General features: G+C 46.7%; 2 protein-coding genes across 4 annotated transcripts in view; one reads left to right on the top strand and one right to left on the bottom strand.

The window, feature by feature from the left end:
- The window catches only part of LOC124086722 (uncharacterized), a 51,524-nt gene extending 40,939 nt beyond the window's left edge, over positions 1-10,585 (top strand). For all 3 annotated transcript variants that reach the window (XR_009225917.1, XR_006849896.2, XM_058575971.1), the window contains one exon: positions 9,784-10,585. Coding sequence is in view for 1 of the 3 variants with exons in the window: in XM_058575971.1 (XP_058431954.1) it covers positions 9,784-9,959 (176 nt within the window). In the remaining 2 variants the exon portion in view is untranslated. The remainder of the gene's footprint in view (positions 1-9,783) is intronic.
- The window catches only part of Wwox (WW domain containing oxidoreductase), a 563,473-nt gene that overhangs the window by 48,889 nt on the left and 501,743 nt on the right, over positions 1-12,841 (bottom strand). The gene's annotated exons all lie outside the window — the stretch shown is intronic.

The raw sequence follows: 12,841 nt of genomic DNA, 5'->3' as shown, positions 1-12,841 counted from the left end.
GACCTTTATTTTATTTATTTTTATGTGGTGCTGAGAATTGAACCCAGTGCCTTACACATGCCAGACAAGCGCTCTACCACTGAGCCACCACCCCAGCCCCGAGAAATTGTTGATTCATCCCCATTGCAGTTCCTCAAACCTGCACAGGCTGACTTGCGCCTTCTCTACAAGCTGACCTGTCGCAGGTGCACACACACAGAAACCCCGCTCTAAGCGTTGGTTTCAGGTCAGCCTGTGCTGGGTCGGCTGTGCCCTGAGGTTTCCCTCCCTGATCTGTTGACAAATTCTCTTTCTCCTCATACCGAGGGGGTTGGTCGATACCCAAATCCAGTCAGGAATGTGGGATATTGAAGATGACTCTTACGGTGTCACAGATGAGATTTCCAAAAGCCCCAGGCGTTTCTTGTCAGACTAACCAGGGTGGCCCGGGTGTCAGGAGGACCCCAAGAGCGTCAGCCGTGCTAAACAAGCCAATCTCTTCCAGACCAGTGAGCATCCTGAGCCTACCACATGCCACAGAGAAGCTGGGGGGGGGGCAGCTGATGGGCGAAAGGAAAGCAGCAGATCAACCGTGGAGGCCGGCAACACGAACTTCTCCCTGGTGACGGGAGACGGGGTGCTGGTCTGGGGACCAAGAAGGTGTTCAACAAGTAAACGCACTCAGAGGGAAGTTCCAGTGCTGGAGGGTTCTCCCAGAAACCACTGTGTCTTTTCAACTTGTGGTCAAGGGGCCGAGAAAACCCAAACAGATTAATAAAGACGAAGGGATGAGACTTCCTGGGTGCTGCTTTTTCTGACCTGTTCGGCCAATGGTCTGCTACAAACTGAGTCCAGAAAACATGAGCCTGTTCACGTTTTCTTGAAAAACAAAATGTGAGAGTTAGCTACATTGAAAGCAGAACAAGAAACGATGACACACTGTCCCTGGCCCACCGTGCTCGCCATGCACTGGAGGTAGTTAGAGAGCCCCATGACCCACGGCAGGCCGAGTCTGTCCTGGGACTGGGAGTTTAAGAAGAGCTGACTCTGAATCTAGAATTTTGTTCCTGGGCAAAGACAAGGACAAATTCCTAAGGGAAGAGGCAGAGAGAGAACCCCCGGCCGCGTGGGCATCTTTCCTGACAAGCGTAGGGCTGAGGATTGTTAGGGTGAAAATGACACCTCTTCCGGAAGGAGTCCACATCCTGATCCAGAGAGTCTGGGATTACGGTGCCTGATGTAGCAGAGGTGACTGCAGGTGTGCTAAAGTTAAGGATCGTGATATGGGAGGGGATCATGCATCATCCAGGCAGCCTAGAGGTGCAAGGGTTCTTCCAAGAGGGATGCAAGAGGGTCAGGGTCAGAGAAAGAGATGAAATGATGGGAGCAGAGACAGGAGTGATCTAGCCGCATGCCAAGAAATGACAGAATCTTCTACAAGCTGGAAGATGCAAAGAAGCATTTCTTTCCTAGGGCCTTGGGGAGCCAGTCCTGCACCATACCTTATTATGGCCCTCCAAGACTGACTTAGGATTGTGACCTCCAGAACTATAAGAGGATAGATGTGTGACGCTCTAAGCCATCAAGTCAGTGCTAATTTGTTAAAGCAACAACAGGAAGCTCATACAGGGCATGCAGTCTCAGGTTTCAATTATGGACCTGCTTCTTCTAAGTGGATGATTCTGGGCATGTGGCTTAACATTCCCGAGTTTCTATTTCCTCCTTCAGGGACTGGGGATTCAGTAGAGGATTTGTTTAGAGATTCAATGAGGTCAGGCGGGGTGGCGCACTCCTGTAATCCCAGCGGCTTAGGAGGCTGAGGCAGGAGAATCATGAGTTCAAGACCAGCTTCAGCAAGAGTGAGGCACTAAAGCAACTCAGTGAGACCCTGTCTCTAATAAAATACAAAATAGGGCTGGGGATGTGGCTCAGTGGTGGAGGGCCAGAGCTCAATCCCTGGCAACCCCCGGCCCCCCCAAAAAAAAATTCAATGAGGACCTAGGTTAGTGCCTGACATTAGCAGGCTCATCGTTGCTCCTGAATGGCTTAAGAGCATCACAATCAAATGCTCTTGGTGGAACTCTCCTTGGGAGGCTCCACCTTCAGGGCAGCAAGCAGGGAGGCAAGAGATGATAGAAAAGAGATCTTGAGTGTTGGAGGAGGGCATGTCCCGTGCCCTGCCTAGCTCTTTACAGACAGTTAGGACATACCCATGGAGCCTGCATACTGCTGTTTCCCTGCCGCACCCACCTTCAAAACATTTCGGCATTCACCTGGTAAGCACCCTGCTCTGACACTTCTCTGTGTGATCCCCCTTAATCCCCACTCGCCCCAGCATGGTGTCAATGAGAAAGTGCTTGGCTAAGCCAGGAACCCTCCGACAGCAACCACACACAACCCGGGCCACCTTACATCAAGCGCGGGAGTGCCTGGGCCCACATAAATAGGATGGTCAGTTCCTACAAAGGGTTTTTTCTTCCTTTAAAAAGAAATAATAAAATGTAGGCCTGAGAAGATGATTGTTTTCAGCAAGTTGAATGCAAAATCTTTGAATATTTTGGGATATAAGATGGCTACTGGATACGTCGTCTTCACAGTGAAGGCCAGTGTCACCATATACAAGTCATCACGCTTGACCCTTCAACAACCCCATCAGGATATATGTCATCTCCATTTACCTGCAGGCTCAGAGCGGTCACTTGTCTTACTGAGAATCACACAGTGAGGAGACACACCACCTGGGCAAGGCCAGAGCTCTTAGCCTCCATGCTGCAGAACAGAGAAGGACAAGATAGGAAGAAAGCATGGTGGTCGACGGGCTGTGTCGCGCAGATCTGCAGGGCTGGCGCTTGGGATGGTGTCAACAAGTCAAGAGATATACTTCCAGGAAGCCAGCTTCTGATCCGAGGCCAGGGACGGGCCATGTACTCCAGAGGGTTTTGGAGGCACTTGTGACCCGCGATACATGATCTGGGGAAGACGGTTATTCCTTTTGGCTTCTTTGGTCCTTCTGGTTGGAAAGAATCCTGTTTTGTTTTCCATTTATCCTCAAAACCCCTGTGAAAGGTGCTGATTTCCCATCTCCATGGAGAGAGGACGAGCCTTGGGCTCAGAGTGAACCCCAGCTGTAACAACTACCTGGGATTAATATCACCGTCCTCTTCCCACAGCATGTAGTTGGATCCTTATCTGCTTTGGCAAAACACATTGATCTTCCCTTTATGATGGAGATAGAAAGCTTCCTTTTAAACCAAAGTTAATAAATCTATGAACTGATTTAAAGAAAATCTGCAATGTAATGAAATCTTCAACATTTGAAATATTAATTAAATACGACGGGTACATAGTGAGGGTGGAAGGGGGCTGACAGAGGTTTGGGAATTTAATGGACGGTCAGCACGTGGACAGAATGTCTGTGGTCACCCCCCCCCCCAATTCCTATGTCAAAATCCTGATCCTCTTGGTGATGGCATTAGGAGCTGGAGCTCTGGGAGGTGACAGGGTGGGGTATGAGAGTCCTCGTGCAGGGGACAGTGCCATTATGAGAAGAGGAGGAAGGGCTCACCTCTCCCTCTGCAGTGAGATGCAGCCATCCAGGACCAGGACGAGGGCCCTTCACAAAAACATGACCATGGTGGCACCCTGATCCTAGGTCTCCAGCTTCCAGAACCTCGTGACAGAAAGGTCTGCTCTTTCAGTCGCCCAGAGCATGGCGCTGCTCTAACAGCAGCCTGAACTGGACGGCGGCTCCAGCACAGGGCTCTGCTGTCACGAGCTTATCTGTGGCTCCTTAGTGGAAGAGGCTTGCACCAGACACGTCACCACCTGAAGGGCTTCCAGGGCAGCCTCAGGGACCTACCCACACTGGTATCTGCAGGACGCGCTGTCCTGAGCCGATGGCCCTCTGTCTTCACAGCACCCTGCAGACCTCACAGTAAGGGACCTCCAGACTCGTCAAGGCTGCGTCGTGAGGGCAAGAAAGCATGCAGCCCATTTTAGAAAGACTTAAACTAAAACAAAGTTAAATATTTACAATAGGACACCTTCACAGGATTAACCCAACTATTTGTTAAACAGTTAAACCCCAACGACTTGAAAATTTTGCTTTCTCAACTGGCTCCTGCAGCCATGGTCCCTGCCACACTAACACGTCGTACCACAAACCGAGGAGAGAACAGGTCCAGGGGTCATGGACGGTGTCTGAGAAAAGGCCACATTTGCAGAGCACACCTCACTCTGGATGGGAGACTGCAGCAACTCACTTCATGTAGTGCTGGCTAAACAGTAGCAGTTTGGACTCTGCAAATGATCAGCTAGAGAATAGTTTCCCCCACTGTATTTATTTTGTATTGGTGCAACAACAACAACAAAAAAATCCTTACATCAAGGGAACTGAAACAATTAAGAAAATTATTATGTCACCCAGATTTCTATGGGTCAAAAATCTGGGTGCACCTTAGCTCAGTGCTTCTGGCTCAGGGTCTCCAAAGTAGTTCCTGTGTCAAGATTGAAACCAACACCGGCGTCGGTCATCTCGGTCTTAATGTGCCCTGGGATCAGCTTCCAAGATGGTGCCCTCCCAGCAGGAGGCCTCAGACGCTCTCTACCCAGCTCTTCTCCTCCTTGAGTGTCCTCCCAGAATACGACACCCAGATTTCCCCAGAACGAGTGATCCAAGAGACAGGAAAGAGAACTCGATGTCTTTGGTGGCCCAGCCTCAGGAGCCACACACTCTAGTTTCTGTGACACATCTTGTTTGTGCAGGCCAGCTGTCTTCAGCGAAGATGACCTTAAGGTCATCAGAGAAGATGACCTTAAGGTCATCAGAGAAGATGACCTTAAGATAAGGCTGCTAAGAACTGAGAATCACAGGGCCACATTCCTCAGCTGGTACTGGACCCCTTGCCCGCCATCTTAGTGCTAGGTACAGTAGTTGGTTAAGTATGATTTTGAGAAAGAATGAGTGAAATGAGGGGTGCTAGAAATAGAGAATTTCACCCAATCAGCACCAAGTGCCAATAACTAATGAAATGTGCATAGGAATACGGCTGAAGCTTTCTCAGAGACTAAAAATAATTTCTTCCCCCTACTTTTCTCTTGAGTTTGGCAGCCTGTTTTGGCTAAAGTCCATCTTCTAATGGTCTAAGGTAAACTATTGCCTAACTAATCTTTTTTTAGAATCCCAGACTAAGTAAACTTCAGAGCTTCCTGAATTATGTTTGAGAGTCCCCTAGAATTCTGTCCTATTCTGTCCTTTCTCAACTGCCTTCGCTCTGGCTCCTGAAGCTGCTCATTCTATTGATTTTTTTTTTTTTATTCTAAATCCACATTAAATAAGCCCAATTTTAAAGTGAACAAAAATGTCGGCAAACACGACATGCACTTTACCGCTTTGAGCAATGGGACCAGTTGGAAAGAGAAAAAATGCACCCGTCCAAGAACCCTATTTGTCCCAGGTGGATGGGACTATAAGGTCAAGTTTTCCAAGAACTGTGCTCCTGTTCTATGTACTTCCTCCTCCCTCTTTCCACCATCCTTTCCTTTTTCCATCAAAAGCTGAAGGAGAGGTGAGTTCTGAGACTTCTCATGCCCAGGAGCTGATGAGTGAGGCCTTTGCTGCACATTGTAAATGCTACTGTTAGAATGGTGGTCACTGGCAGCTAGGAAGGGCAGGGAGGACACAGGGAGGTTGGATAATGGGCACCAGAATGTGGTGACATGGGTGGAACAAGTCCCAGTGCTCTACGGCACAGTAGGGTAACTAGAGGGCACGACAATTTATTATATATTTTATAAGAAATAGGAGAGTTCAAAAATCCCCAACACAAACAAATGATAAATGTTTAAGGAGCTGGAAGTGCTCATTACCCTGACTTGATCATGACACTGTATACTCATATTGAATTATTACGCTGTACTCCATAATTGTACAATCTGTGCCAATAAACAAGTCCCTGATAAATACAAATTTTTAAAAATGCTACCACATTTTCCTTGTCATAATAAGGACTGAAGCCAGGGGTGCTTTAACAGCGAGCTGCACCCCCAGCCCTTTTTATTTTGAGACAGGGTCTCACTAAACTGCCCAGGCTGGCCTCAAACTTGTGATCCTCCTGCATCAGCTACTCGAGTAGCTGAGATTACAGGTGTGTGTCACGGTGCCCTGCTAAAAAAAAAACCTACCATTTTGTCCAGACTGAGAATATGCCAGAAAGCCATCCCTCTAGATATGTGCTTCTCTCATTCCTTAGTCCTAAGAACAACTCCCTCAAACTGTGATAATCCTAATACTACTAGTGCATGTAGGAGGATAAGACTTGGGTGGTAATGAGGACCCCAGGCTGTTCGTCAGTGGGTAGATTCTGTTTTTAGGAGATGTGGCAGGATTTGTATGTGGCTGATGCAGGGGTGTTTTGGCAATTACCCCCATGCCCTGCTTCAGGACAACATTCAATGTATTTAGCAGCCTGCAGGCATCATTCTGAATACACTCTGGTCACATCCTGGGAGGCTCCTCCTCCCCTACCAAAACAGCTCATATTTCTTGGGTGACAAATCACCCAGGAATCCCAGTGGAATGTAGGGCACTTGAGGGTCTCAGAGAAAGGCTATTCAACAAACAAGCTTTTGACATTATGACACCAGTAGGACACCCTTGCAAGCACTGGATGCAAAATGTCCCTGTTCATTACAAGGCCCCTTCATCCCAGTACAGAAGGACATGGCCCAAGGAATGGCAAGGCCTGAGCTGCCCAGGCCTGGGGTTGTAGGCCACCCAATGCATGTGTTATCTTCTTCTGGAAATGTCTGCCACACTCTGCCACACTCCTGGGATCAGGTGCCTCAAGGGGAGGGAGGCCTCCTTCTCACCTATGTATTATAAAGCTCTTGTGGTGAGCTCTTTGTGCATACTGCCCTCCTGCCTGTGCAAAATGGCCCTGTGACCCCAGACCACTGACACTAAAGGACACTGGAGACCTGGTGCTGCTCAGGAAGATCCCCTCCCCCCCCCCGACTTCTTGAAAAAACTAAACAAAAACCCTGCAGTTGTTTGTGTTTGAGGCTATGGTTGCTAATTAAATTGCCCAATTTCCATGCTTTGGGATGTAATTAAACATCCAAAGGATGCAACTCTGGTTGGTAAATGAGAAAATAATTTTTTTCTTTAATAAATACCATTTGTTTGGAGAGAAGGAAAAGTTTAAGAATGGAATTCAGAAAGGAAAGAGAAAGGAATTGTTAAGAGGTAAGAGAACATTGGCGTTGGAAGGCCTTGCCAGTTCCTTTGAAACACTGATCACTCAGTTCTCATTGGGATGGTCACCTGCTCATCAATAACCGTGATGTGGCACTGACTAGCTGGCACACTGGCCTCGGGCTGTCAGACTCGGTGCCCGACTCCTGGAAATTCACTGAACACCCATCAGCTGACTTTTCGGACAAGGGGAATCGGAATGGCAGGGCAGGAAGTGGGGCTGCCAGAGCCATCCCCAATGACCTAGCATAGAAAGGATGGCTTCTCCAGGGCTGCAAGGAAGAGAAATGTCCAGCCAAATCTGTTTTTAATCACAATGTAATAGTATTTAGCAATGCTGAGTGATTATAAGGGTTCATAATAATGACTAATTAATAATCACCATTTTGGACATATTCTCTCTTTCTCTCCCCCCCCCCCTGAAATGGATGACTTGGATTGCATTAGACAGATTTGCTCCATCTCTACTATTTATGAGCCATGTCATCTTGGAAGAGTTCTTCCAATCCTCTAACAAAAAAGGTGAAAGACCTCTACAGTGAAAACTATAGGACACGAACGAAAAAAATTGAGGAAGACCTTAGAAGATGGAAAGATCCCCCATGCTCTTGGATAGGCAGAATTAATATTGTCAAAATGTCCATATTAACCAAAGCAATTCCCATCAAAATTCCAATGTTGTTCTTCATAGAAATAGAAAAAAGCACTCAGGAAATTCATCTGTAAAAATAAGAGGCCCAGAATAGCCAAAGCTATCCTTAGCAAGAAAAGGAAAGCAGGAAGCATCACAATCCTAGACCTTAAATTATACGACAGAGCTACAGTAACAAAAACCACATGGTAAGAAGTGTCAGCAATGAGGAGGAGGAGGAGGAGGAGGCTATAATGTAGAAAAACACTGTAGTACCACCTGCCAAGAGAGACAAGGACCACTCTGACAAAGGACCCAGAATTATCCCCATTGATGTTTAGGCTGGAGGGTGCAGTCACCACCAGGTGGCCCCCAGCCAAGCGGGGACCAGGAAGACTGGGACAGGAGACTGACTCCTGGAATGCTAGGATGGCTAGCCAGGCTGGCTCTCCAGGCCACTGCATCTGGTTGAATTCACTGGACACCACTGATAAAGTTGTCCTGAAGATTAAACAAGATGGTGCATGTAAAGCCCTTGGCACATGGTCAGTTCTCCATAAATATTAACCAAGCTGGTGACTATCGTGGGAAAACAGATGACAAACATGTTAACCCTACAGGTATTATTGAGACTGTGGCGTGGGTTTAAAAAACCTCTGAGTCTATTAGCTAAAATATATTAGAAAGAACACTCTTGTTTTAACCCAATATTCCCAATGCTTATGGGAAAATACACCAAGATTTCAAATCTTAGCTGTTCAAAGGTATATTTTGATTTATGTGTCCAAGCAAATCCCTCAATGTTAGATACTATATGAAAGCTGTAGAGAGTTCTTTTATGGGTTGATAAAAGACTTGTTCTTTATTTGTTTTAAGTCATCTGGGTAAGGACTCTTGTTCATTTCCTTGAGTGGATTCTGTGCTCTCTTTTCTCCTCTTCCTCTCTACATTTTTAAAGAAAAATGCAGGCCCTCTGCAGAGGCCCTGGGATAGCTCACTTCCACATAGAGGCACGAGGTGAGTCACCACAGAGTTATTCTTCTTGGTTTGTCTTACTCTAAAACACAGGATTTTTTTTTTTTTTTATCATGACAAATCAGACTGTTGGCGTGAACTGGGGTTACATATTTTTGTAACTCTTCAGAAACTGTGCCCTTAATTCATAGTTCACTCTCACACTCTAATGTTTACATCTAGTTAAGTAGAAGGCTGCTTGATTGACAGAAGGGTACTCTGATACGTTTAGTAAGTTCTATTCAGTGACATCGAACCAGCTTGTCTTTTTATTTGTGGCTTGCTTGAGCAGCGGTGTACAGACACATCCACACACCCACATGCCATAAGTTCTTAGAATTAAGCTCCACAACAAAGGTGTATCAGTAAGTGTCTGGTTTTTGTTTTGTTTTAAATTAATGGTTAATGAGACCTCTGCTTTTGGCTCCCAGGAAACCCAACCAAATTTAATGCTAGATGGCATGAAATCATCTAGGTTGCTGGTCTATCCATCTCCTTTTTTATTCTAATGAAACTCTACACATTGTTTGAAAACTAAAATAAATACGCTTGCCTTTCATGTGCACAGTGCCATTTTCTCTTGAGCCCCTGGACTTCACTTTGGAAGGAGGGGTGCTCTTTCTTGGATTTCTCTGCCAGAAGTGGGACCTCTGGATCCGACTAGGGATTTTCTTTTCTCATTGCCCACCTAGGAGTCCTGGTGACAGTCCCCTCTCAGATCCTAAGGACACTGACAGGACAGGTACTACGTGCCTGGCACTTCAGTGCTGCGGGGGAATGGGGCTTGGCAGGAGGCAGGAGGCCCTCCACTGGCCTGGCCAGGGCGAGGCCCTCTTCCTCCCCAGTGAGACCTCCCCTCCTATGGCTGCAGCTGACTCTGCTCTCTTTTCCTCTTTGTTTTTAGGATGCCCAGAGGACTTTGGAAATGCTCCCCATGTGCTGTCCTGTTTTCTCTCGGGGGTGGCTCATCATGGTCTGTTCACTGCTGAGGCCAAAGGAGAAGACAGACAAGGAGGCCAGAGGGGCAGATCCCAGTCACTCTGCCGAACAGCGTTTGGCCTGTCAACAGTGGAAGACTGAATTGTCACGGCTGCTTTCTGTCTGTTTCAGGGACCCTCAAAGTGAAGAAAGTCAAATTGGGTATTAAATAACCACCCAGGATGTGGGTGTCAGCCTGAGGTGTTAAGGGCAACAGTTTATAAAAAGCCCGGATAAATATAGGAAGTACAGTTGTGTTCCAGGTAACTCAAGATTCGCATCCACTGCGCCTTTAATGGAGGCCACCTATTGGGCCAGCTTTCACAGCCGTGTAACTTATGACACCTATTTTAAGATCTGTAATTTTTCCTCTAGCTATTTCTCAACGAGACCAGAAAACACTTCCTCTCACCTCGCCCAGGCTCCATAACTAACCAAATGCACATCCTTCACTTTCATTCTTTCTCCACTAAAATAAATTCCTAACTATTTTATATACTCCTAACGTTAAGAGGAAAAAAAAAAAAAAAACATAAATGTTAAAGGCGTCATGGTGATTTATTACTCTACCACCAGAATCCAAAACCTGAGCTTGAATATTTTGGCACTGGCTCACTCCCTCTCTCTCTTTCTCCTCATTAAATTATTTGATGCAAAATCTGTGTGGAATGTTTAAACATTTAAATATTTTCGATTGTAACTCTCATCTAAGTCCATTTCCCACTTTTCTGCTACATGGGAGGGGGTTGAACTTCTCTGGGACTCTGTTTCCTCACCTATAAAATGGGCACAGCCTCCGTGGCACTGGCTAAATGGGAGAACTGGTTTTCATTGTGCACATCCGTGCGGCAGCCCTCGCCCACCAATGCCTTGATCCACGGGGCCCTGCGAGGACCATTGCACACGGGGCCATGTGATCAGCAATTGATAATTTTAGAATGCACTTGGCTAACTACTCTGCTCCCACTGCTACAAATAAACCCTGTAGTCTCTGGTTTCGCCAGGTTCCAATTTCACTGTGGCCCAAGGAGTATAAAGATAAATTATTTGATTGCGAGGAGAAATAAGAGACCGTATGTCAGGATGTTTTGCAAATCAATTCTCCTCCCAGAGCTGCCTCTTCCTCCTTAGACAGATTGCTTTACAAGCATTTGGGCAGCGTCTGTGTTTGTCGTGTCAGAGGGCAAGGTGCATGCAGATGTAATATCACCAAGGAGCATAATGCGAATGTGCATGAAATATAACAGCAGAGGGCAAGCTGTGAGCCGGAGGGAACCCTTCTGCCACGGGCCCTGACAGCACCTCCAATAAGCACTTTACCTAATCTCCCCTGTTGATTCCTATCTGCACTCAGTGACTTCAGGCAGCTGCCATCTGCTAACCAGTCGGGGCATGTTGATGGCGGCCGCGCTGTAATAAGACCCAGGGCCTTTCCAGTGGAAAAGTAGGCCTGTTGCAGAAACGGGCAAGACCCTGAGGAAACTGGTGGCAAGCAGCCGGGAGGTGGACTTAACAGCCAGCAGGGATGAGGCAAAGCTTCTATTTTATCTAACTACGTATCCCCAGGGCCTGGCAAGGAGCAATGCACAGGAAAGGCCGCATATGGAAATGACTGAGGGTCTACCTAGAAAAAGTTACCTACTTCTATCACCTGGCAACAGTAATGATTTGGACATAGACTTTTGGGCCATTTTCAAGGTATCAGTCATGAGCTTTTGTAAGGGTGCAGACAAGGTTCACTCATTCATTGAGTATGTATTGATGGCTTCTCTGCCAAGGGTCTGTACCTGCTCATACTCTGTACCCCAGGAGATTATCACATGCACAGGGTACACTGGATAAATACTAGGTGCAAAAATGGATGAGTGAGGTCCAGGTCAAGCTGGTCTATGAGAAATGCACTGTATGACAGGCAGGGCACTCCAGGGTCTGCGGAGCCCAAGGGCCTGGCAAACCTCAACACTCTGCAGTACAGGTGGACTTGGAGCTGCTTGGGGGGCTCTGTGCAGAGATGCCACAAAGAACTGCTATTTCAGATGTGGGTGTCTGAGAACCATGGGATGTTCAGTCTCAGAGAGACCCAAGAGAACAAGAACAGGACTCTCCCTTGACAGGTGGAGAAACTGAGGCAGAGAGAAAGGTTCAATTTGTCCTTGATCTAGGAGCTGACTGAAGACAGAGCTACTTACTGTGCTCAGGTATGCTTAGCAATGGAAGCCCTGCCAGGCATATCCTCAGCACCTACCCGTGGTTGAGGCAAGTTCATGGGATTACACTGAGGAAGACAGACAGGCACAGAATGGGAAATAAATGTCCACAGTAGTTCCCCTTTATCTGTGGGGATTCATTCTAAGAAAGGAGTAGATGCTTGAAACCAGGAAAAGTAACAGAGCCTTTGTGATTCAAAAGGAAGTGCTTTACAGGTTCCCTTTGGCGTATCTGGATGGTCTGCTTCAGTACTTTGGTTCTTTGGGACCATTATTGAATAAAATAAGCCTTGCATAACCAACAGTGGGCCTGATAACTGAGATGGCTACTAAATGATTAATGGGAGGTTAGTACATACAGGGTGGACACACTGCACAAAGGGATGATTTCAATCCTGGGCAAGACAGGGCAGAAGAATGGTGTGGAATTTAAAATTTAGGAATTGTTATTTCTCGAATTTTCCATTAAATATTTTCAGATCACAGGTGACTGTGGATAACTGAAACTGCAAAACAACCTGGGAATGTTGCATTTATTTAAATTGTGGCAAGTTCTCAGTAGAAAAGAAAAAGAATAGGTAGGGAGGTGCAGGATTTGAATACCATTCCACCTTGTAGAGCTAGATAATTCACAAACTAGGCTTCTCCAAGTCTCTGCTCCTTCATCTTTACAATCCAGAAAGTAATTAAGAGTACACCTATTTCATAGGGCTGTTGTGAGCTATTGAGAACACTGACACACAAACAGAATGCGATGACGGCCGTGTTATCGTATTG

Source organism: Marmota monax, unplaced genomic scaffold, assembly GCF_021218885.2.
Source record: "Marmota monax isolate L192 unplaced genomic scaffold, Marmota_monax_Labrador192_F-V1.1 WCK01_AAM20220418_F8-fsc00024, whole genome shotgun sequence".
NCBI classification, from domain to species: domain Eukaryota; kingdom Metazoa; phylum Chordata; class Mammalia; order Rodentia; family Sciuridae; genus Marmota; species Marmota monax.
This window is presented reverse-complemented; position numbering and strand designations above follow the sequence as displayed.